Below are 27,270 nucleotides of genomic sequence, written 5' to 3'. Positions count from 1 at the left end.
AACAAATTGTCCAAGATTTAAAAGGCGACTGCAATCACAACAGGATACGTTACAATTGGCCCTCTGAAGTCCACCATAATGTGGCGTTTGACACCCCTGCTCTAATACCATGTTAGTGATTTTTATTGATTATTATTTTTTTGGTGGTTTTTTACTTACATCTGACCATCAAGACAAATTTCCCCTCAGCATACAGTGACATTTGGGTTTTCTTTCTGATCTTGGTAAATGAAAACTGTTCCATGTACTGTGGAATGTGTGCAGTTAAACTAGCCCTGTTTGTATGGGCACTAAATGACACCATTGTAGTCATTCATAATCATGAATAAAGAATTAGAAAGCCCTGCCACAAAGTTAATATAGAACCATTGAAATTTTGTGAAATGTCTTTAAAACCATGTATTTTTTACCAAAATAACATATTTTGACATTAACCTGAACTATTTGCATTCCCACAGATCCCCATCATGCCATCCACTAAGGGTCCGTTCAGCTGCACCTATAGTCAAAAAGTACAAGGTAACAGAAGAATAAACTAATTAATGCACACTGGCATATTAAATACATTTTGCCTAAATTATTAATACACAAACTTATGCTACAGCTATTTATTAATTTACCATGGTAAATATACAGTATATCTACAATCTTGGCTAGAAAATTATGTGAGCACTTGTTTAAAGCCCATTTTATGAAAAGTTGGGACATTTTGTAAAATGCAGCACACTTAATGAAATTGGGACAGAGACATGGTGTTCGAAAACCTAATGAGCTCTCTACATAGACGCATTTTACGTCATCCTACACTCCCAAAAAGAAGGCTGTTCGAATTCTCAGATGCCTTAAAATGCTGGAGCCTATCCCAGATTTTCAGTGTGTGCAAGGCACACAGTAACACCCTGGACGGGGCGCCAGTCCATTGCAGGCCAGACGCACATACACACACACACAAACACCCATTCACCTATAGTGGAATTTAGTGTCTCCAATTTACCTCACTTGCATGTCTTTGGACTGTGGATGGAAACCGGAGCTCCCGGAGGAAACCCACACAGACATGGGGAGACCATGCAAACTACGCATAGAAAGTACACAGACCTCCCCGCCTGGGGATTGAACCCAGGACCTTCTTGCTGTGGGGTGACAGTGCTACCCACCGAGTCACCATGCCGCACGCAGGGTAAAACAGTGGATAACAATAAAATGAAATACCCAAAATTAACTGTTATGATTACTCATGATAGAAATTGAAGAGTTCACATAAAATGTTGTTGTTGTTTTTTGTGTAACTTATTTAAAGGAAAGAAAAAGGTGAAGATACTAATAATACTGGTTTATACTGGTATTGTACTCACCCAAAGTGATGTGACACTCTCAGACACATTGTACCAGGTAAGATAAAGAGGGAAAAGTTTGCTTTGAAGTCTGGTGTAGATGCCATAATTGTACACACTCTGATAAAAGTGGTCATATGGAAGTGAGATCCTGAAAAATGCATAAAGATGATGCATGTTTACATCTGTATGTATTTAATTTATACATTTTAAATATTTGTATGCCACTGGTAAAAAAATTTTTTCTTTAGGCTGGTCGTATATTGGGGTTGCCACAGTGGATCTGCATACCAGATCTGGCACAGTTTGTACGCCAGTTGCCCTTCTATACGTAACCCCTCTATTTCTATCCAGGCTTGGGACTGGCACTGAAAGTGCACTGACAAGCGTGTCTCCCAACTGCTAGGCTGTTCTGGCCACTTCACTGAACATTAGCCAATCATATCTACACTATATTGCCAAAAGTATTCACTCACCCATCCAAATCATGGAATTCAGGTGTTCCAATTATTTCCATGGCCACAGGTGTATAAAACCAAGCACCTAGGCATGCAGACTGCATCTACAAACATTAGTGAAAGAATGGGTCGCTCTCAGGAGCTCAGTGAATTCCAGTGTGGTACAGTGATAGGATGCCACCTGTGCAACAAGTCCAGTCGTGAAATTTCCTCGCTACTAAATATTCCACAGTCGACTGTCAGTGGTATTATAACAGAGTGGAAGCGATTGGGAATGACAGCAACTCAGCCACAAAGTGGTACCACGTAAAATGACAGAGCGGGTCAGCGGATGCTGAGGCGCATAGTGTGCAGAGGTCGCCAACTTTCTGCAGAGTCAATCGCTACAGACCTCCAAACTTCATGTGGCCTTCAGATTAGCTCAAGAACAGTGTGTAGAGAGCTTCATGGAATGGGTTTCCATGGCCGAGCAGCTGCATCCAAGCCTTACATCACCAAGCACAACAGAAAGCGTCGGATGCAGTGGTGTAAAACACGCCGCCACTGGACTCTAGAGCGGTGGAGACAAGTTCTCTGGAGTGACGAATCATGCTTCTCCGCCTGGCAAGCCGATGGACGCTAGGCATTCTGGTGTGGTGTTGTTTTTCAGGAGTTGGGCTCGGCCCCTTAGTTCCAGTGAAAGGAACCCTTAATGCTTCAGCATACCAAGAGATTTTGGACAATTTCATGCTCCCAACTTTGTGGGAACAGTTTGGGGATGGCTCTTCATGTTCCAACATGACTGTGCACCATTGCACAAAGCAAGGTCCATAAAGACATGGATGAGCCAGTTTGGTGTGGAAGAACTTGACTGGCCTGCACAGAGTCCTGACCTCAACCCTGATAGAACACCTTTGGGATGAATTAGAGCGGAGACTGCGAGCCAGTGTCTGACCTCACAAATGCGCTTCTGGAAGAATGGTCAAAAATTCCCATAAACCTTGTGAAAAGCCTTCCCAGAAGAGTTAAGCTGTTATAGCTGCAAAGGGTGGGCCGACATCATATTAAACCCTATGGATTAAGAATGGGAGTCACTCAAGTTCATATGTGTGTGAGGGCAGACAAGCGAATACTTTTGGCAATATAGTGTATGTAGATGCTCAAGCAGCCAATAGCATCACTAAGATATAAGCCCTGGATCCTCAGATTTGAGCAGTCGGCAGTCGGCTAGTGTAAATGAAAAATGGGCTATACAGCCAAATAATTATTGAGTTTTGGTGTTTCAGCCAAACCTCTTTCTGAAAGGTTTGTGAAACCAGTTGTTGGAGAAAAATGAGAGTAAGGGAAATCTGTAAAAGCGTGTAATGGTGATTTTGCTGCTTAATAAATAAAATAGTTTACCAAATGTGTTGTGTTTAACACAATTTACACAATTTGTGTAGTAGCTTGATTATTGATCAACGTGATCAACGATCAGCAATTTGTCATGAATAGGGCCTCTGTGCTCCTGGAGTTTGTTTGTGTGCCACGCCCCTCTCTCCAGGAGCACATCTTGGAGGAGTGTTTGTTTCCAATCTCAAGCCAACACCTCTCATTATGATTGGTCTTCTGATAATGATCTACAGCTACACCTTTTGAGGGCTAATGCTAAGAGGCTAAGAGCATTTAGGCAAGCAGCTGTGTCTCCAATAGCGGAGACTATTTTGATTTTGCCATGTTGGTTTGTTCATAGCTCATGTTCTCTTGGTTTAGTTTGACTTTGGGTATCTTGCTCATGTAAATTCTGTTTGCTTCTGTCCATTTGCTCCTGTCCGTTTGCTCCTGTTTGTTTGCTAATGTTCATGTTTAGAAGTCTTGTTTAAAGTTAGTCTTGTTCATGTTTTGTGTTAGTCCTGTTCTTTGTTAGCCTAGCTTAGGGTTTAGGTTCATGTGTGTTTAGATTAGCTATAGCATTTAGATTAGCTAGGCATAGGTCACGTGTTTGTATGTCTTGTCTTGTGTACACTTGTCTTGTGTTTTTCTATTATTAAAAGGTTAATACATCTCTGCGTGTGTGCCCGGCCCTCTTGTCTCGTCTAGCCCTAAAATCGTTACACAATTGCATTTCCACATATTCGAACAATGAATTCCTGAATGAAGTGAGTGAGTAGTTACCTCTTTCCTTCCACAGTGACCACACCATTCTGAATTATGGTCTCAACTTTATTTACCAAGATCTTAACTTTTGTGATGACACCAGTCGTGTTACGCTGCACCGAGATAAAAGAATCGACTCCACCATGTGAGAAGTGGGTCATGACCATGGGGCAGGTAGAATTCACATGGAACATGGTCCCATTAAACATCTGAATGACCCCACTGCCGAAAGTCTTGCAAACATCTACAAAAAAAAAAAACGTATTAAAAACTTAGCGGTAAGCATGGACTTCCAATTTTATACAAGTAGTGGTAGAAGTATTGATATCAGGGCTGACACTTTTTTTAAATATCCCACCCCTATCTGAACAACAGGCCAATTGTTGTTCAAGTGGCTGCTCAGCCCAGCCGGCAGGCAGAGCTGAGACACAATACGATGTATTCGAGATCCCAGCTCTGGTGTTCCAGCGTGTGTTTTTATCGCTGCGCCACCTAAGCAGCCGCTTATTACCTGCCATTACCTGCTTGTTTCAGGTCCATTACAACATCTCTGTTATATAAGGTTATACACTGTGTACAGAGCTTTAATATCAGAATAGAATACAGAGAATTTGATGTCTAAATGAGAAACATGGAAGCAGTTATTGTATTACGACTTACGTTCTTCAGCTGTGACAGTGTAGAATGAACCTGGAGAGAAAACGAATTAACATATAAATCAACATGAATCTTAATCAATAGCTTTATTTACCATATTCATTTAGTTGTAAAATAAGTTTGAACTATAATGACTGGGACATTTTCCATACACATTAACATTTATTGGGTTTTATATAAACAACTTATCAACAGAGTAAGCAACAGTGGTGTATAAAGTACCTGAAGGCCATACTTGAGTAAAAGTACAAGTATATCTTACCAGAAATGTACTTTGATAGAAGTAAAAATCACCTTTTAGAATATTACTTGAGTAAAAGTCTAAAAGTATCTGATGTTTAATGCACTTAAGTTTCAAAAGAAATTTTCTGATATTAAAAGTAGATGCTATATGTAAGGGGGTTGAAAATGGTAGTAAAGGGTAACCAACATCCCTTCTACTTTAGTAATTCTTATTGGGTTTTAGGGGTAGCTATTTTCTTTGTGGGCTTGTACATTTTTCATCCTTTCTTTCGGTTGGGTTTTTTTCTTAATAAACTTAGTTTTAAAAACAATCAGTTTAACAAAGAGGTACTAAACTACTGAGTAACGGCACCAGACCAGCAGAGGGCGCACCTTACAAGGAGAACGGCCGTGTGTACAAAGCTGTGAGTGTGGAAGCAGTGCTCAGAACGCCAGAGCTTTGCACACGCTAACTTCTGTGTCCGTCTCTCTCTTGTAAGGTACGGAAATTGTAGTTTTATTCTACTTATGCATTTTTTATCTGCTTGGTTTTAACATATGCGATGTGCTATGTGCCTATGTATGTTATACTGTCGAGTAAATCGTTACTATTGGTAGTCGCACGCCGTTAGCATTAGCGTTAGCCCAAACAAACTTGGTTGCCATGGTCGTTGAATTCTATGAATGAATGCTATGCTATGCTATGTGATTGTGTAGGTCATTGTGTTAATATAAGTGGAAACACTTAGTTAAATGAAGAATGAGCTGTGCTAATGTTTTCAGTTCATTGAACAGCACTTTAATTGCAGTATGCACTTTTAAATAGTTTGAGTACCTGTGAGGCTGATGCTAAAGTTTATTACTTTTGTTTGGATTATTGTGGGTTTTGGTTAAGGGTTTTGTTATTTATATTTGATAGTTAAGTTTGTGTTGTCTTTTTCTTTCCTCTTTCTTTATTATTTTCTTTATTGTTTGGTTAAATGGGTTAAAGGTAATATATTTAATGAGTTTTTTTTAATTAGTTACTTTTGGGTTTTTACAGTTTGAATGTTTTGAATTAGGTTACTTACTTGAGTTTATTATTATTATTAAGATTGATTAGGATTATTATTATATATTATTACTATTATGATTACTATTTTGGTTATTTGTTGTATTTATTCTTGGACTATTGTGAATTTGCTTTATTGAGTTATCTTTTTCTATTTATATATTTGGTTAAGGAGAATTTAATATATTTGTGTTTTTCTATCTTTTTGTGTCTAAATGGTTATTTTCATTGATGGGTTTATTTAGTTTGTGCACTTTAAAGTAATTGAATTTTGATATTTGCTATTTTTGTATGTTTTGATATTTTTGTATGTAATAAACAGAACGCCAGAGCTTTGCACACGCTAACTTCTGTGTCCGTCTCTCTCTTGTAAGGAATCGGATGTTTGTACCGTGCCCAGGTTTCCCCTAGGCCTGAGGCCGGTAACATATAAGTAAAAACTGAAGCGGTCATTTTGAAAATTATGAAAATTGTTCTTTTAAGCCTGTAAACCACTTTAACAATTAACCTATTTTCTTCCTTCCATCTGAACATGATTTGTGCCAATTCATGATTATAATCAGCTGTTGACATCACCTCTTTGAAATCACATCATTATTATTTTTTTTTTACCTTATTATTAGCCCTAAATTCCATGTTTTATAATGTGCTGTAGGCTTAAAATGCATGTATGTCTATGTTAGGAACTGAAATGAAGTTGACCAGACAAAACATGAAATATATTGGGTTCATATAAGATGAAATAAGAGTCGATGTAAATGTAAGAAACACTGTGTCTATTTTATTAGCATTTTCTATACTGTCCCATTTTTTTATTTGAGTATTACATTTAAGTCATAGATATATCCCAAAAACCTAAAACCACCGAATTTTGGCAGAATTAATTTGAAGCAAACCTCAAGAGAGTTTAACAAAACGTGTGGTACTTTTAACTAGGGCTGTCATTAATTGCGGTAATTAATGCGATTAACAGGTTTAAATTTTAATCGTGATTAAAAAAATTTATCAAGATTAAAAATGTAATGAAATTAATTTTACTGGGCTATGTTTGTGCCACGTTAATATGTGTCTCTGTGGTAATCTGCACTGCTTTAACACAGCAACATCGTGTTTATACTGTAAAAAATTACAGTTATTAATTGACGCTTTATCATCATCTTTGGTCAGAGCACGTATGTGTCTCGTCGGGCGTACATGAACTGTACACGTCGTGGTAACATTACAAACACTGGTGTTAAATGGATCACAATGGACGCTTTAACATAGTTAACGATGCAAATCCACCATTCACCCCCCCCCCCAACATGTTATGCAACATGTATAACGTCCTGTCGACCCACATCATTAACTATGTTACAGTCCATTGTGATTTATTTAACACCAGTGTTTGTAATGTTCCGTGTACAGTTCACGATTGTTGCACGATTGTTGCACAGGGGACCATGGCAGTGGGGAAGGGGGTGGGGGATCCTCCGCGACATGAACTCATACTACTTCATACTACCCCCCCCACCCCCCTTTGGCCAGATCAAGATCTTCCCATTGATTGACGTGTTACATTTCTAACACAATGTTAACTTGAAGCTGCAGCTGAAAAATCATCCATGAAAAGTTGGAAAAGTTGAAAACTAGAAAAAGCAAAGAAATCATTTTATAATTTTTATAAATTATAAATAAATATATTATTTTCTTGTTGAGAGCATTAAAGGGTTAAAGACATGCATTTCCCTCAACACCATGAATCTTTCCTCTGCTGGTGTAATTCAGAAGTTAGTTGAAGAAATATTTGTTGGTAGGTGAGTTTTTGAAAACGATGGACACGTCTTCATGTCTGCACTGAATTTATTCCAGACAAATTTAGTGAAACGTTATATCTGAGATTCTAATGTAATCGTAAATGTTAGCTAGATACAGTATCTGAACAGTGTTAATGCTAATAATAAGAAATAAAAACTATGATGATGCTGTACTTTGTTAATCATTCTTAACTTACATCAGTGTGTTGGACAGGGAGGTTCTGAAATGCCGATATTTCCGTATCTCTGGGCTTCACTCCGATCGCGAATGTTTGTTTGCACTTGCACAATAAAGTGCTTAACCACTGATCTAATTTACAAGCACAGATTTGTCACACATCTTACATCATTTAGCTAAAGAAAATCTTGTCGTTTTATTTTGTAGTAATAAGTAACGAATTTGCATATGGCAAATGTATCGGAGTAAAAGTACACAATTTCTTAAGGAAATGTAGTTGAGTAAAAGTAAAAGTTGCCGAAAAATTTTATACTCCAGTGAAGTACATATACTCCAAAAAACTACTTAAGTACTGTAACAAAGTATTATTACTTCGTTACTATACACCACTGGTATACAATGTTGTTTATATATATAGAAAATAATGTTGGACCTAAAATCCAACCCTGAGGCACACCCTTAGTAACAGATAGAGGCTGCGAGAGAAATTGCTCTGATCTCATTTAAAAACCACGCCAGTGAGTGATCCGAGACTCCAATGCTGCCCAGCCTATCTAAAAGCGTCGAATGATCAACAGTGTTGAAAGACTTAGCCAGATCAATAAATATAGCTGCACAACACTGTTTAGAATCAAATGCAGAAACGATATAATTCAGAACTTTAAGAGTTGCAGTGACACAACCTATAACCAGATCTAAAACCGCATCAGATAAAACATTATAAGTATCTAGAAAATTTGTGAGTTGCTGATTTACAAGTTTTTCAGTTACTTTTGATCAGGGAGAATAGAATCTAAATTCCACTTCAGGCTTTGACTCAATTGCTCTGATGTCTTTAGTTAAACTTTGATTTACAAATTAATAAATAACTGAATACAAAAGTGAGCATACCTGAGAGAAATATCATGATTCCCAAAATCCACCCATGCCGAGCCATGATCCGAGATTCCTCCTGCAGCCTGCACACATGCATTCTGAGTGTGGAAGCTACCTCGTTTCCATGTCATTTATACCTGCACCCAGTCCCTACTTTGAATAACATGAGGAAATAAACTCAGGATTAAACATACCCCACCCCGTCATGTCCCTGTCATTTCATCTCATACCCTTCATTAAAAAACACCTGAGTAAGTGCACTGTACTTTCACGTCTTTGTTTTGGGTTTTAAGTCCAGTAAAGGTCCGACCTTCTTGCATTGTTCATGCAGGTTTTCTGAGATGGTGTGAGTAAACCAAGGAGTTGGGTTTCTTTTAGGAATACGGAAGTTGTGGAATATCTGACTAAATCTGGTGGGAAATTTTTGCTGGATACACAGAAAAACAATGAATCGTGAAAGAAAAGTTTAAGTCATGCTTGGGTAATAAATGTTTTTGGCTTTTATTAATAGAAAACAGGTCTTTACAAAAAATAAAGAAAAAAGATTATTCATGTAGAGTGTAAAGTTTTCATTTTTAACGGTTTTACATTAAAAAAGTAAAAAACACAACTGTAATTAAAAAAAAATTAATAAACAAAACAGCTTAATATGTAAACAACTGGTAAAATCTCCAGTGTTCCCAACTTAGCGACTTTGTCACTATATTTAGCGAGTTTTCAGACCCCTCTAGCGACTTTCTTTCAAAAAAGCGACTAGCGACGAATCTAGCGACTTTTTCTGGTGTTATTGGAGCCTTTTGGAGACTCGGGCGTGAAAGCACATTTCGGTTTGCAGTTACTGTCCTCAACGAGCAGCGGGTGCTGCCGTTGTTCTGTTGATTTATCATACCCAAAGTACCCAATACCCATCTTTATGGGTAATTGTTCCTACCGAGCATGCGCACATCTGTTTTTGACTCGTTGAGTGGAACGCCTATAATTCTGTTTAAGTGTATGTAATGTGACTTGTTTTGTATTCTATTTCAGAACTATGCAAGGTGCTTAAATTAGCTATACTTGATTGAATACAGTTGCATAACAGTTGTTTATCTAATGCTATGTGTTAATGGTTTTTTTAACCACGTTTATACATGCATTCAGCCAATCATTTTTAAATAACCATCTGCAACCTTAACATTACGACAAAACAAAATGTGTTCAGTTATTTTTCAGTTTTGTGCTTTCTTAACAGTTCAACTGGTACAGTCAAGGTTGTGTCTAATAAAGTTAATTACTGAGTGAATATGTTTTTTATTATGGTTTTCTCACTGGGACCTTATCCAAGGGTATGATAAATCGTGGAGGCAAAGCCTTAGAAGATCATGGAGGGTCAGTATATTATTTACTACAAAATGTTTTTATACTGGCTAATATAAAATTACATTTTAATAAATTAAAATCCTAATAAATAAATGTAAGTTATACCTATATAGACCTTATAGACCTATCAACATGCGCTAACCCTTATGCAAATTAGGCAATGACATCATTTAGCGACTTCTAGCTACTTTTAGGACGGCCAATAGCTTTAACTTACTGAGGAGTTGGCAACACTGAAAATCTCCTTTACAGACAGTGTGCCGTTTTCTCCAAACACAGACTTGTACATTTCTGCCATAGTTGTTTTATTTTATTCAAACATTATGGCATCATTCATGTGGGACTGAGTTTAAGAGAGCAGTGGGTTTTTTATGGTGTAATTCCATTAATAGTGTTTTTATTTAAATTTTCCAGAACAAAATATAAAAAGGAAGCTATTAGGATCTCTAGGATCTTTAATGTTTTTACTGACTAACTTCAATGTACAGTGGTACCTTGTGACCCAACGTCCTCTGAGCGGCACGGTGGCTAAATGGGTAGCACTGTCGCCTCACAGCAAGAAGGTCCTGGGGTGGTCCGGGTCCTTTCTGAAGTCTGCATGTTCTCCCCATGTCTGTGTGGGTTTACTCCGGGTGCTCCGGTTTCCTACCACAGTCCAAAGACATGCAAGTGAGGTGAATTGGAGACACTAAATTGTCCATGACTGTGTTTGATATAACTTTGTGTGAACTGATGAATCTTGTGTAATGAGTAACTACCGTTTCTGTCATGAATGTAACCAAAGTGTAAAACATGACGTTAAAACTCAAAATCTTTGAAACTCAACACCTTTGTTGAGAAATTTGTATCCTTAAACTCAATGTCTCTCTTAAACTCAACGTGTTCAATCCAAATGTATTTATTTAATTTTGAATCATCAATGAACAGTCGCGATGTTCAGCACTTGGTTTGAGCGGTGTGGTAAAACGTCATCAAAGTGTGCATATGAGACGAATCTGCATTTGTGTAGAATAACACTCTGAAAGCTCCACATGTGTCTGTGTTTATCTGAATTTTCCTCCTGTTTTACTTTTAAACTTGTGTTACAGCTCGAGGTTCTGAGAAATTGTGAGAATCAGCTTTTTATTTCAGTGTTTTTATATTATATTTCTGTAATTTTCAGTGTATAAGTGTCAAAAACAACCCCATTATTTTACATAAGCCTAAAATATATGCAGTTCCACGGGACCATGGAACGCAATAACAGGTTTCCCATATATTCTTATGAGAAAAAATACCCTGAAACTCAACGCCAGTCCCAGAACCAATTGACGTTGAGTTTCAAGGTACCACTGTATTTTGTAAATATTAACAAATTTGATGCCTATGTGTCTATGTATTTAAACTGGGACGTTGTAGCCTAGTGGTTAAGGTAATGGACTAGTAATCCAAAGGTCACTGGTTCAAGCCCCATCACTGCCAGGTTGCAACTGTTGGGCCCTTGAGCAAGGCCCTTAACCCTCAATAGCTTAGACTCTATAATGTCACAGTACTGTAAGTCACTTTGGATAAAAGCGTCTGCTAAAAAGCCAAAAATGTAAATGATGGTTTCATATGCAAAGCTGTCTGTAGGCTTAAAGATCACTATATAGTGATTTGTGTGATATGAGTGACATTGTCACACATTATTAATCATTAACACATAATAAAACATTATGATATACCTAATGCACTTGTTAAGGACATATACTGTATGTCATGGCAGTCTTGGGATTATCTCTGCATTCATGAAATCATTTATTAATTCCTTTCATTCACTTGTTTTTGTGACTAAAAACTGAAAGATGTGCTTTTTACTGAGGGTTTTCTAAAAAGATTCTGTTGAAAATACAGCAAGCATCATAGAGTGACTTAGATAATGAATTTGTGCTGTTATTTATCAGGTTTTACACTTTGGTTACATTCATGACAGAACAGGTAGTTACTGGTTACACAAGATTTATCAGTTCACAGGTTTAATGTTAAACACAGTCATGGACAATTTTGTATCTCTAATTCATCTCACTTGCACGTCTTTGGACTGTGGAAGGAAACACACAGACACAGGGAGACAGGGACAGTACCACCCACTAACAATAAATCATTTTACTTAAAGATTGGTTCAGAGCTTAAGAAGACATGTTGTTTTTTCCAGAAAAAAAGCACAAATGAGCCGAAAACCAGGATAAAGCAGTTTAAAATCATTTTTAAAAAATTCACAAATGTTCAGGCCTGTTTTGTTGCAGCTCAGCTGAACACCACACTTGTTTATTTCTATATCAGCATTAACATTTCTTGTATTTCTTTCTTGTATAATTTTTTTGTGCGCTGACTAGGGATGTAACGATTCACTCTACCCATGATGTGATGCCATTCACGATACTGGGTTCACAATACGATTTTTTCCCGATTTTTTAAACTGAAATTATTACAAAGTTTCCCTTTATTATCTCTTTTAAAAAGTACTTTATTTGTGCTTATCTTTTATTTATCTAAATAATGAATGCCCTTTTATTTCTGAGGTAGGTACAAACTATGCAAAACAATTTTGAATTAAGCCCAATTTGGCTGAAAAACCCCGAATCTGGCAACCAGGCGAGGTGTATAGCGCCAGTGACGTCAACCAGGCGAGGTGAATATTTTGTAAATATGAACAAATTTGATGCTTATGTGTCTATGTATTTAACCTGGGACGTTGTAGCCTAGTGGTTAAGGTACTGGACTAGTAATCCAAAGGTTGCTGGTTCAAGCCCCACTACTACCAGGTTGCCACTGTTGGACCCTTGAGCAAGACCCTTAACCCTCAAATGCTTAGACAATATACTGTCACATTACTGTTTGTCGCTTTTGATAAAAGCGTCTTCTAAATGCTGAAAATGTAAATGTAAATGACTTGTGGTGCATCATTACATCCCTAGCGCTGACACTGAAAGCAAGGTTAACATCTAAAGTCAGTTTTTATACGTAGTACAAAAATTAATAGTCTAATAAAGCCCAGAGTGGATGGATATCTAAAGACTCGTCCTTTTTTCCCCATTTTCTCTGTTATAAGTTTTTGCTGTTAGCACAGTGGGGGATCCCTTGTGTTTCATATTTACCTAATAGGTGAAATATTAATGTGTGCAGAACAGAGCCAGTCGATGCATATCTGTTAGCCAGTCGATGCATATCTGTTAGCCAGTCGATGCATATCTGTTAAAGGAGTGGAGCTGAATGTAAATGATTTCTCATGAGTTTTTTCCTGATGTGTGTCAATATTTACTTACAAAAACAAACCTTTTAACATTCCTTATTTCATACTTGCATGGCATAACCACAGACAGCAGGATCTGATTATAGAGTTTTTATTGACAAAGTTAATAGCCGTGATCAGACGTATAAATTATGCTGCAAACATTGGAGATTTTACCCTTGACTTCTTTTTAAAGTACAGCTGAACTCTAATTTATTAATTCAGTTACCACTGTAAGACAGGAATTTGCAGGGTACCAGTTCTCAGATTGAGCATGATTAGCTTGGCTAAAATACCCTAGGAATGGTTGTGCAGAGCATTAAACAAAAATCTATAAACAGGATTTTCAAATAATTGTGTTTTTTTTTTTTTGTCCAGATGAGTCAGTGACATGCGAATGGCAGAGGATATGGCATCCTTATAGCATCCTTTGTAGCCAGTTTAGGCCAAAATGAACTGAACTGAAATGAGTGGAGTGTTGTAGGACCATCCAGACTGTTATCAGCAACAAGTCCAAAAGCCAGGTTCTGTCATGATATGGGGGGGTGTCAGTGCCCTTGGCAAGAGTCATTTACACTTCTGTGATGGCAGCATTAGAAGAAGAAGAGAAGAAGATATACTTTATTTGTCATATATACATATACAGGTGTACAGTACAATGAAATTCTTTCTTTGCATATCCCAGCTTGTTTGGAAGTTGGGGTCAGAGCACAGGGTCAGCCACCTTACGGAATCAGATAGGGTTAAGGGCCTTGCTCAAAGACCCAACAGTGGATGCTTAGCAGAGCCTGGATTTGAACCACCAATCTTCCGGTTGATAGCCCAAAGCTTCACCCACTAGGCTACCACTGTCCCATTAATGCAGACGTTCATGCATTTTTCAAAAAGACGATGCAAAACCACCTGCTGCACACATTACAAAGCCATGGCTGCGGAAGAAGAGGGTACGGGTACTGGACTAGCCTGCCTGCAGTCCTGACCTGTCCCTAATAGAGAATTTTGAAAAGAGAAATGTGACAACGCCGACCCCGTACTGTTGCTCATCTTAAGGCGTGTTTGGAGGAAGAATGAGACAAAATTAAAGCTGAAACACTAAATCACTTGGTCTCCTCGGTGCCAAAACGTCTTTTAAGTGTGGTGAAAAGGAATAGCAACATTGCAAAGTGGTAAATGCTTTACTGTCCCAACTTTTTTTAGAATGTGTTGCATGCCTGAAATGCAGGAATGGATGTTTATTAATAAATGAAATTTAGTTGAGCAGATAAAACATGAAATATCTCAGGTTCATCCTGTCTGTAATCAAATAAAAGTCAAAGTAAATGTAAGAAACTCTGTGTTTTTTATTACTTGCATTTTCCATGCTGTCCCAACTTTTTCTGATTTGGGGTTGTACAAATTAATACTTATGTGTCTATATATTTTATTATATCTTTTGTTGAGAATTTTTTTTTTTTTACTTTTCTTTTCAACAACGGCCAGCATTGGGCACGGAGGCACAGATGATTGATATGTCATTTCTTTCAGCTCCAGATTTGGCAGCTTCCCTGTTGGGAGACCAGCTTTTCTCTTAAAACCATCAAGCTCAGTTTGGTCGGGTTATCTTACATTTACATTTGTGATATTTAGCAGATGCTTTTATCCAAAATGACTTACAATTATTACTGAACACAGTTTGAGCAATTGAGGGAGTAAGGGCCTTGCTTGGGGGCCCAACAGTGGCAAATTGGTGGAGGTGAGGCTTATACCTGCAACTTTCTAATCAATACAAGCTACCACTGTCCTCTTATCTTACCTGTTAGTGTATTGGTCCAATTGGTCCAATCAGCTGGTCTTGCAGCTTTGTACATCTCAAATGAACCGCCCTGGGAAAGAGAGTCTCCCTAGAAACCCCATGGTTGGATATATGCATGAGCTGCACCAGTTTCCTTTTTTTTCTCTTTTGACAAGATTTAGGCTGTCGCAGGCACTCTTTGCAGCTCTACATTTTGTGTTTTCATTTCTGCTCTGTCCCTTTTCTATCCACTTTCTCCATTGCTATGGTTTTGTGTCTTTTTTAATAGTATCTCAGTTATTTTGTCTTTTTAGCCACAATATTGTTCTATCTTGGTTAAGCATCCAGGAAGTTCATTTTTAATTCTCATAGGTGTGGGACTACACATCCACCCTGTTAAAATGGTATTTAGATTGAAGATCTGTAAATAAGATTTTCTTAGAAATAAACATGTTTTAGTTCCTGCTCATCTCCATATCACTTACTTTTACCCAGAAGATAAATACAATTAAATATGTATGAAATGATTCACTTCATCTCAGAAAACACTAAACATTTGCAATGAAAACAGAGTTCTGTTGCACGCAATTCACTGGAATTCACTGGAACAGGATCAGTTGGCTAGCATTAGTTCCTTTTTATTAAGTTGAATATGATCAGCATTTGTCCACTAGTATCTAGAGATCATGTTAACAACAAGTCTTGGATCACAGATGTTTTGTATCATGGAAGCATAATTGAAGCCACCAAAAAGCTTTTAAATTACATGTATCCAAATTTAACCATTACAGAAAAAATCATATTTTATATTTTAGTAAAAATGTTTAATCTCTTATACAACCTCAAATCAGAAAAAGTTGGGACAGTTTGGAAAACCCAAATAAAAACAACTTTTTTACATTTACTATGACTTTTATTGCAGACTGTATAAACCCAAGGGCGGACATTTGGGCACTCCTTTTTTCTCTACCACCGCCATAGGAAAGTGAAAATATTGCAAGTGCTAATGCTAAGAATACTACACAAAATATACACAAAACTACAGTGGTACCTTGTAACTCAACGTCCCCTAAACTCAAAATATTTGAAACTCAATGCCCTTTGTCAAGAAGTTTGTACCCTTAAACTCAACGGTTACCTTAAACTCAACGTTTACCTTAAACTCAACGTGTTCAGTTTTTTTTTTTTTATGTATTTTTTAAATTTCACAAATGCAGTTTCTTCTCCCTGGACCTTCAGCCGCCTTTGTTCCTGTCCACGTCGCCTCCTCTCCTGGTTCCCTGGTTCCCTGTCTCTCTCCGGCCTACAGAGTTGCTGCTTGTTCCCTCATCCGCCTTTCCAGCCTTCTGGTTCCTTGCTGCTTCTCCTGAGCTCTGCCAGCCTCCCCTCCCCCCGGCTTCTGGTTCCCTGCTGTCAGCTGCACTTGCCTCTTCGGTTCCCTCGCTGCTGTTCCAGTGTCCGGACTCTGCTTCCCTTTTTTGCTCCGTCGCCTCCTGGTTCCCCGGTTGTCCTTTTTTGATTGTTTTGCCCCATGTGCTTTGTGTTTCAATAAATCTGTTAAACTTACCTCTGAGTCTGTGGTGTGGTGTGGTGTTCGCCTTAGGGTTCCACTAAAACCTTTGTGTTGGCTCTGTACCAACCTTAACAGTACGATCTGGTCTCATGGAACCCGCGAACCCACCCTCAGATGACCAGAGGTCCCTGGAGACCCTTCTTTGCCACCAAGCCTCTCAGCTGGACCAGCATGACTAACTGCTGAAGTCCCTGATCGAGAGCAATCGTCAACTGATTCAACAGTTGGGGAATGTCTCCAGGCAGGTTGCCGCCCTTACCTCCTCCCAGGTCATCTCCTCCTCCGACCCCAGTGCCATCCCTCACGCCCCTGTTTATGCTCACCCTGATGCTGGCTTTCCTCCTCCTGCCCTGGCGTCCTCTGCCCTGCCTCAGTCCCTGGCAGAAGGACTCACCACCCACCCAGAGCCTTATCATGGCGAGTTGGACAAATGCCGGGGTTTTTTGTATCAGTGTGGCCTGGATTTTGCTCAACGACCCATCACATTTGCCACCGGTGCCAGTAAGGTCTCGTATATTATAGGGCTCCTTAGGAAAAGAGCCCTGACCTGGGCTGAGGCTGCTCACAGGTGGGGTCGTATGAGGACTTCCTCAGCAGGTTTCAGGCAGTCTTCGACCACCCTGACTATGCCGGGGATGCCGCCAGCCGACTGCTGGGGCTACGCCAGGGCTCACAGCCAGTCGCCGATTACGCCGTAGAGTTCTGGACTCTGGCTGCTGACTCCGGTTGGAATGACGTGGCCCTTCACGGCGCGTTCCGTCGAGGCCTGGAGGAGCGCCTCAAAGACGAGCTGGCAGCCCGCGACGAGCCCTCAGATCTTCAGGGGCTTATTGACTTAGCTATTCGGGTGGATGGACGCCTTAGGGAACGCCACCTGGAGAGGTTGGCGCGCCCAGTCCAGACCCCGAGACCCATCGCCGCCAAGCCTTTTCTATCCGAAATCCCTTGCGGTCCACCTCCAGCACTCCCTACCGCCAATGCCCCCGAACCCATGCAGCTAGGTCGGGCCCGGCTTACCCCAGAGGAACGTTCCAGAAGGCTTCGCACAGGGGAATGCCTCTATTGTGGCCAAATGGGGCACCTTATTGTTTCCTGCCTGGTGCGCCCAAAAGGGCAAGCTTGTCAGTAGGAGTGGGGACTCTGACGAGCACTGCTCCTGATTGCTCATCTCCACAGCCCCGTCTTTTGGTCCCTGCCACCCTTTGCCTTCCAGGAGGTCCCATTCCTCTCTCCGCCCTAACTGACTCGGGGTCCAAGGACAACCTCATTGATGCTGACCTTGCTACCCAGGCTGGTTGTACCTATGAAGCCCTTAATACTCCGGTAACTGGACGGCCGTATCCTTGCACGTATCACCCACCGCACCACTCCTATAACTCTGGTCCTTTCGGGCAACCACCGTGAAACCATGACCTTCTCTATTATCAAAACCTCCAAATCCCCTCTAGTCCTGGGTTTTCCTTGGCTGGCCACCCACAATCCTCACCTCGACTGGCAACAAGGAAAAATCACTACTTGGAGCGATTTCTGCCACTCCTTTTGCCTACGGTCCGCGATCCATCCTTCTGGCCCTCGACTGAATTCTCCACCTTCCAACGACTCTGCAGACCTCTCCAGGATACCTGTTGAGTACCACGACCTCCGGGAGATCTTTAGCAAAACCCACGCCCTGACCCTACCTCCTCACCGCCCATACGACTGTGCTATAGATCTTCTCCCAGGGGCCCCGCTTCCGACGAGTCGTCTGTACCAATTATCTCGCCCAGAGAGGGAAGCTATGGAGAGCTACATCTCAGAGTCTTCCAAGCACTTGTAAATGACATTCTGCGTGACTTCCTGTATAGGTTTGTCTTTGTTTACTTGGACGATATTCTTATATTTTTCCAGACTCTAGAAGAACATGTGAGCCATGTCTGTCAAGTCCTGACTCGCTTGCTGGAAAACCAACTTTTTGTCAAGGCGGAGAATTGCGAGTTTCATGTGGACACAGTTACCTCCCTGGGTTTTGTCATCCAGCCAGGTCAAGTCAAAGCAGACCCAGAAAAGATCCGCGCGGTAGTGGAGTGGCCAACCCCCTCTTGTCGCAAGGCCTTGCAGCGCTTCCTTGGCTTTACCTCTATCGGAGGTTCATCTGTGACTACAGCAAGATAGCCGCTCCTCTTACCCGCCTGACCTCCACTTAAGCTCCTTTCTGTTGGCCCCCAGAAGCCCAGTCAGCCTTTGACCATCTTAAAGACCTATTCACCTCTGCTCCCATCCTCATCCAGCCTGATCCTTCCAAACCATTCATCGTGGAGGTCGACGCCTCTGACTGTGGAGTGGGTGCTATTCTATCCCAGCGTTCTGGCCCTAGTAATAAGTTCCATGCATGTGCCTTTTTCTCCCGGCGACTTACACCAGCTGAATCCCACTATGATGTCGGCAACCGCGAGCTCTTGGCCATCAAACTTGCTCTGGAAGAGTGGAGACACTGGCTGGAAGGTGCGGAACAGCCCTTCGTTGTTTGGACTGATCATAAAAACCTGTCATATGTCCAGACGGCAAAGCGGCTCAATTCCCGGCAAGCCAGGTGGGCCCTATTTTTCAGCCGATTTAATTTCACCCTGACTTACCGTCCTGGTTCTCGCAACACCAAGCCAGATGCTCTCTCCCGCCAGTTCTCTTCAGAGGACTCCATGTCCTCCTCTTAACCCATCCTACCCTCTGATCGTATCCTAGCCAGTGTCACATGGGAAATCAAGAGAGTTGTTAAAGAGGCCCAGGAACAAGAACCAGACCCAGGTAATGGGCCCCCTAACCACCTCTTCGTACCAACTACGGTGCGATCCCCTGTCCTTGAGTGGGCTCACAGCTCTAAATTTGCTTGCCACCCTGGAGCCAACCGAACTGTATCCTTCCTAAAAAGACATTTCTGGTGGCCCACTCTAGAGGCAGACACTAGGGAGTTTGTGGCAGCCTGCCCCACTTGTGCTCGAAGCAAGTCCTCCCATCAGTCTCCAGCAGGCCTGCTACAGCCTCTTCCCATCCCTGGGCGTCCTTGGTCCCACATAGCCCTAGATTTAATTACAGGCCTTCCCGAGTCGAAAGGTATGATGGTCATATTGACAGTTGTGGATCGTTTCTCTAAATCCATTTGCCTCCTAGCACTTCCCAAGCTCCCTTCGGCTTTTGAAACCGCCCAGCTCCTGTTCAATCAAGTCTTTAAGATCCACGGCATACCCCAGGACATAGTTTCGGACCGTGGTCCCCAATTTGTGTCCCAAGTCTGGCGCTCCTTTTGTAAGGCGTTAGGAACATCTGTTAGCCTCTCTTCTGGGTTTCACCCCCAATCCAATAGGCAAGCTGAAAGAGCTAACCAGGAGCTAGAGGCTGCTCTGCACTGCATCACTGCCAGCAACCCCTCACAGTGGTCGTCCCACCTTGCCTGGGTGGAGTATGCCCACAACGCGCTCACCTGTTCTGCTACTGGGCGATCCCCCTTTGAGGCCTCCATGGGTTACCAGCCTCCCCTATTCCCCGAACAGGAACTAGAACTGGCAGTTCCCTCCGTCAAACATCACATCCGACGCTGCAGGAAGGTCTGGAAGTCTATCAAGGCAGCCCTGATAAAATTACAAACATCCACTCAACAGTCTGCCAACCACCACCGGAGACCCAGCCCCCACTATGTCCCCGACCAATCGGTCTGGCTATCCTCCCGAAACATCCCCCTTCGAACTGACTCCAGAAAACTGGCACCCCGCTTTATCGGTCCCTACATAATCGAAAGAGTCATCAGCCCCACAGCAGTCCGTCTCAAGCTCCCCAGTCACATGCGTGTCCACCCCACCTTTCACGTTTCACAGTTAAAACCCGTACACCACTCTGCCCTGTAGTCGCCTCCAAAACCTTTGTGTTGGCTCTGTACCAACCTTAACAACCACACTCTGTAAGAAATAATGGCACATCAGTGCAGAAACTATTTTGTTGCTTCTCATGTTAATGCGCCTTTACTGAACGGAATACGGTATTCCAAGATCAAGCATCTCCACGATTAAGAAACATAAGGAAACAATAAAGAAATAAAGTTAAAGTGCAGGTTTTGTTGTATTCTTTATTGAGTTTTACCTGTTTTACAATTGTATTTCAGTGTTTTTATATTATATTTGTGTTATTTTCAGTGTATAAGTGTCAAAAACAACCCCATTATTTTACATTAACCTAAAATATATGCAGTTCCACAGACCTTGGAACACATAAACAGGTTTTTCATACATCCTTATGGGAAAAATACCTTGAAACTCAAAGTCCCAGAACCAATTTACGTTGAGTTTCAAGGTATCACTGTATATATATATAAAACAAACAAAGCAAACATGGAAAACAAAACCCTAAGCTAAACACTTAACTAAAGACTAAACTAAACCCTGTTAAATGATTGCTCTCTAAACTAAAGGTTGAACTAAAATCAATGCTAAGAAGACCTAAATACAGGTTAAACTAAATACTAAACAAAGATCAGAGAAACTAATTGTACGACCAGAAATACAGGAACAAGGAAAAAAACATTACGAAATCAATGGACCAGGGGCACAGGGATCAGTGGCAGTGTGAAAACACGACAGGGATTAAATTATGTGCCCTGAGTTTATTGAGGAAAGGTATTCATAGAAGGCTTGATGAATGAGGAATAAGGGTCAGGTAGGGGGAGATCAGGTGAGGTGGTGTGCACTCGATTTTTGTGACTGACCGTTTTGTTTTCATTATTTTTCTTCTTTCGGCTTCCTTTTGTTCTGATTCTGTTTAGCCACTAAACTCGGGTCCAGAATCAGCTTGGTTTCAGTTAATCATCAACCAAAATTCTAACAGTTAAAAGCATTATTAAAGTAATCAAAGTGCATCATCATTCAGTTCAGTCTGTGGTAGAATACACTCTAATGGTCAGTTTCACATCAAGCACCAGGTCAGTGTAGTAAGATGAGCAGCTTGTCTACAGTGAAAACTTCATGAGCTGTACCTACTTTATTCTCTTGTTTCCCAAAAAAGACATTGTGTGTGTCAAGCTTACATTCTTGCTCCCCTTTGAAACGAGTACTAAGGAATATTAAGTTTTTTAACCTTTGCACAATTGGTTTTAAGCTCTAAAATAAAACATTAAAGGATTAGAAGTAAGAAATAAAATACTGTAAGAGACACATGAGCTTTATTTCCTTATTTTTCTTGGATTCTGTATTGTTAACCAGAGAGCCTAAAACAGGCATGTCCAAAGTTCGGCCTGCGGGCCAATCACGGGCCAAGGTCGGATTTCATACAAATTGAACATGCAATTCCTCTTTTTATCAGATAGTGTCAGCAACACTGTGTAAGTACGCATTCACAAGAGAAGCGGCAAAACCACGAATGAAATGTACTTATTGATATGACTAATAAAAGAGACTCCGTACGAACAACGCTTAACGTGAACAAAATTGAACGTATCGTATTGTAGTAAAACAATGACCTAAGAATTTCAGTGGTAGAGAAAACTTATGACCAGTAATAATTTGGAGAAACTTCGTGTTACTGTGTCATTCTTTTAGTACATAAAGCCATGTTAACCTTTTTTTGCGATAATCGTTTCAAAGTGACTCCCACCAACGTGACATTTTACGCGTGTCAACCACTGCTCTTGAACCAAACCTGCCTTGTGTACTAAAATCCTGAAAGTTTTGCATGACTGTTAAAAATTCAGATAGCTTTATTTAGCTGTATGTTCTGATTTGTTCATCTGAATGCATACATTTGGTTACTTTGTTGTTTGCTGTGTGAAAATAAAATTATAAATGACAGCGTATTCAAATGCATATTTTATTGTTTAAAATAATGTTGGCCCTTGGGCACTTTCACATTATCAAATCTGGTCCTCCTTGAAAAACTTTTGGACACCACTGGCCTAAATATATAAAACTGCACATTAAATTTCAGTCAAACTTCTATTTTATTTTATTTTATTTTATTTTAATCTTGGTCAGGGTCATGACAGGTTTGATCTTATGGGGAACCACTGGACACAAAGCAGAAACACCCTGAACAGGGTGCCAATCTATCACAGGGCTTTGGCCATCCTCCGATTCACATACATAGCCAATCATATATAGCACTGCTGAGATTACAACCCAGTCCTCAGCAATGGTAGGTAAGACTATTAGACCACTGCACCACCTGAGTTACAAAATTTATGACATTTATTTAAGTAAAACTAAACATGATCAGCTGTTTTCTGTGACCAAGATTCAGTGAGAATAATGGTGGAGGTATGCTGTGAATGTCCAGTCATGTTTAAGTGGATGGATGGATGGATGGATGGATGGATGGATGGATGATTATAATAAAAAAAAAAATTATAATTAAAAAAGTTCATATATAATTATTATTTCATATAAATCAAAAAGTACAATAAAAATAAACACAAAGTTAAGCAAATTAACATAAAGTGTTCAGGAAAACTCCTATCTGACCCATACCTACAATATATATTGGACACATGATCATAAGCATTGTGAATGGACACATCCCATTTACAATCCACAAGCATAAATATGGAGTCTGTGACAGCTGTCACTCCTCTGGAGTGTGTTTGAGTAAATCTGTGTGAGGTCAGGCACTAATGCTGGATGAGAAGAGCTGGCAATCAATAGTCCAGTTTATCCCAAAGTAGTTCAGTGGAGATGAGGTCAGGGTTGACGGTCACTGGAGTTCCCAACAAGTTAAACTATGTTGTTTTGTACACAGGGACACAGTCATGCTGAAACAGATAAGGTCATTTGAAAGCAAATAAATTATTTTACATGTCTGATTTTAAGCACCCTATTTTCTAGCAATTAATGGTGTTGTTCAAACTGCTGAACTTGATAATTACGTGTGGTGTCCACATATTTTCTGGCAAATAATGTACGAGAGAGCTGGTGGTTCGTGTGGCCAGTAGATGGCGTCAAATCCTATAATATCACTCAGTCCTGCAGCAGCGCAGTACAAAACCTCTATGTTCACTAATGAAAAAAGTGACTTTAGAATCCAATAGTCAATCACCGAAGGTTAGTCTGAATTTGTAAATATAAGGATAAATGTAAAACATTTAAAAAATGTCTTTAACAAAGCAGAACAAATATTTCACTGTTTTATAAAATGCATTGCACAAAGTATAACAGGTATTGCACAGATTTCAAAAATGGATTGCACATTGTTCATGTTTACTTAAAATTAGTGCAGATTTAAAACCATATGAATTATTGTGATGGTGATTGTCTTTGCTTGGGGCAGTTTTGGTTATAGAGCCTGACAGCAAAAGGAAGAAAGGAGCTGCGATATCTCTCCTCAAGATAATTGTTCTCACCTCCTAAAAACATGCAAAAGGTGGCTTATCTACTTTAACTGTCGCCCTGTGTATTCCCATCTCAAGGACTGTAGACTAGTATTTTCTTAATTTCCCCTTAGTTTTACTTGTCCAAAGTGAAACTTTATTCTTTTGTTTCCTAATAAAAGACACTGTGTTTGTCACGCTTACATTCTTGCTCCCTTTAGAAACTTAAGTGAACCGAAAAAAGGAAACGAGTACTTAGGAATATTAAGCTTTGTTCATCTTAAAAAGCACATTCAGTTTTTAGCTCTACAATAAAACATTAAAGGATTAGTAATAAGAATAAAACACTGTAAGAGACACATGAGCTTTATTTCCCTATCTATTTCTCTTTAATTCTGTAATGTTAACCAGAGAGCCTGATTATACAAAACCTACATTAAAGTCCACTGACACATATGGTCAAAAGAGAAACATCATTTCCTTTATATTGGTCAGGGTCACGACAGGTCCAAGAATCACTGGGTGCAAGGCAGGAACACTCTGGACAGATGTGAATCCATCACAGGGCTTCTGCCATCCTTCGGTCTTCAAACATGTCTGTATAGCACTGCTGAGATTAGAACCCGGATCTCGGCAATAATGAGTAAGCCTTTATTTTTATATGGTAATATGTTATTTGCTGTTGTCCATCAGTTGATTAGTAGTAGTATTAGTAGTAGTATTGTTGTATTATTATTATTACTGGTGCACAGCAACGTTTGTCATAGGTAGGCCTGCCTAAAACAGATTATAGTCTCTAGTCACTGTCTATCTGGCATGGGTGATGCATGGATGGTCCTAGGGACCTGAATTCTATCCTGGATTTCAATCACTGTCTGTGAGAAATTCTTTATGTTTTTCCTCATGTCTGTGTGAGTTTTTTGAGGCGATCTTCACTAATTCACCTCTCAGAAACATGAAGGTGAAATGGAAGCTCTAAACTGCCCCAAATGTGAGTAAATGTGTAAGCGGGTGTTACACTAATATACAGAAGATTAACTTCTTGTTCAGGGAATGTACCAGGGTGAAGCTGTTTGGAAAATGGAATGAATTATTATTATTACTGTTGGGGATCTGGGTTTGAGTAAAAACTCTTGTTATCTTCCAATTTCCAAAAAGATTTTTACAACCTGTGCTCAGCACTTCTAAGATTGGTTTTAAACCACATCCCTAATCATGATAATGATAATACTAATAAGTAATTAATTTAGTTTCTTCTATATACACCGATCAGCCATAACATTAAAAACACCTCCTTGTTTCTACACTCACTGTCCATTTTATCAGCTCCACTTACCATATAGAAGCACTTTGTAGTTCTACAATTACTTACTGTACTCCATCTGTTTTTCTGCATGCTTTTTAAGCCCTCTTTCACCCTGTTCTTCAATGGTCAGGACTCTCCCAGGACCACCACAGAGCAGGTATTATTTGGGTGGTGGGTCATTCTCAGCCCTGCAGTGACACTGACATGGTGGTGGTGGTGTGTAAGTGTGTGTTGTGCTGGTATGAGTGGATCAGACACAGCAATGTTGATAGAGTTTTTAAACACCTCACTGTCACTGCTGGACTGAGAATAGTCCACCAACAGTGCCCCGTGGGCAGCATTCTGTGACCACAAGATCTAGAAGATCACAAACTCAAACAGCAGCAAAAGATGAGCGATCATCTCTGACTTTACATCTACAATTGCAATTGGATTTTGGACTTTTTATCGAGCAGACCTCAAGTGGTAAGGATTGGTGACCACATTTCCTCCACCCTGACTCTTAACACTGGAGTTCCACAGGGATGTGTTCTCAGCCCCCTCCTGTACTCTCTCTTCACTCATGACTGTGTTGCTAAACACAGCTCTAACATCATACTTAAGTTTGCTGACGACACCACTGTCCTGGGCCTCATCACGAACGGTGACGAGACGGCCTACAGAGAAGAGGTCAGAGAGCTGGCTGAATGGTGCAGCCACAGCAACCTTCACCTTAACATCAGCACAACAAAAGAGATGATTGTAGACTACAGGAAGCGGCAAGAGGATGAACACGCCCCCTTGTACATCAGAGGAGCTGCTGTGGAACGAGTCAGGTCAACCAAGTTCCTCAGAGTACACCTCACTGATGACCTGACTTGGTCCCTCCACACTAAGTCAGTGATTAAGTCTGCTCGTCAAAGACTGTACTTTCTCCGCAGGCTCAGGAAGTTTGGACTCCCACCCAAAATTCTGAAAAACTTTTACAAATGCACCATTGAAAGTTTACTAACAGGCTGCATATCTGTCTGGTATGGAAACTGCTCTCTCCATGACCGCAAGGCCCTTCAGAGAGTTGTGAGAGCAGCCGAGGTCATCATTGGTCACAAGCTGCCAGCCTTACAGGACATCTACCGAAGCCGTTGTCTAAAGAAGGCTTTAAAAATTACCTCAGACCACACCCACCCTGCACACAGACTGTTCACAAAACTGCCAGCAGGCAGACGGTACCGCAGCATAAAAGCCAGGACCAGTAGGCTAAAGAACAGCTTTTTCCTACAAGCCATCAGAATGCTAAACAATGCATAATAATAACTCACCCCTTTTTTCAGTTACTCATCAACACTCACATTTCATAACACTCACACTTTGGGCATGTGCAATATTAATATTAATACCACATTACTTCAAAATATGATGTGGCAATCTGAACTTCAATCTATCCTGCAGTATTATTATTATTATCATTAGTATTTCTATTATTACTATTATTAGCATTATTAACAGCCATTATTAATCTTGTCTGTGAAATATCCATAACGCCTGCAATGTCTACTATGGGTCAAATTTTTACATTTACTGCAATTTTCACTTTGTTTACAATGCAAATTTGCACTTTAACTGCAATTGTTTTTACATATATTTTTCTATATTTTTCTTCCTTGTTTATATTTTCTATAATTTTAAAAGACTGTTTATTATATTGTTATCTTATTTGTACTTTTATTATAGCACACTCGTAGAGTTCCCGAGCCTCCCAACACACATTTCAATGTACAACTGCTGCTAACATTTGTACAAATGACAAATAAACTTGAAACTTGAAACTTGAAACAAGGTGGACCAACTAGGTAGGAGTGTCTAATAGAGTGGACAGTGAGTGGACACGGTATTTCAAAACTCCAGCGGCGCTGCTGTGTCTGATCCACTCATACCAGCACAACACACACTAACACACCACCACCATGTCATTGTCACTGCAGTGCTGAGAATGATCCACCACCAAAATAATACCTGCTCTGTGGTGG

At 40.2% G+C, this 27,270-nt stretch overlaps 1 protein-coding gene across 1 annotated transcript in view; it reads right to left on the bottom strand.

The window, feature by feature from the left end:
* The window catches only part of LOC134328769 (uncharacterized), a 71,258-nt gene extending 61,662 nt beyond the window's left edge, over positions 1-9,596 (bottom strand). The window contains exons 1-5 of the mRNA XM_063010025.1: positions 9,461-9,596; positions 4,568-4,597; positions 3,926-4,151; positions 1,356-1,485; positions 436-499 (exon numbers count right to left, since the gene is read on the bottom strand). Of these exons, the coding sequence (XP_062866095.1) occupies positions 436-499; positions 1,356-1,485; positions 3,926-4,151; positions 4,568-4,597; positions 9,461-9,596 (586 nt within the window). The remainder of the gene's footprint in view (positions 1-435; positions 500-1,355; positions 1,486-3,925; positions 4,152-4,567; positions 4,598-9,460) is intronic.
* Between the last annotated feature and the right edge of the window lie 17,674 nt (positions 9,597-27,270).

This window comes from Trichomycterus rosablanca, chromosome 1 (genome assembly GCF_030014385.1).
Source record: "Trichomycterus rosablanca isolate fTriRos1 chromosome 1, fTriRos1.hap1, whole genome shotgun sequence".
Taxonomy (NCBI): domain Eukaryota; kingdom Metazoa; phylum Chordata; class Actinopteri; order Siluriformes; family Trichomycteridae; genus Trichomycterus; species Trichomycterus rosablanca.
The sequence above is the reverse complement of the archived record's forward strand: the minus strand, read 5'-3'. Positions and strand labels throughout refer to the sequence as shown.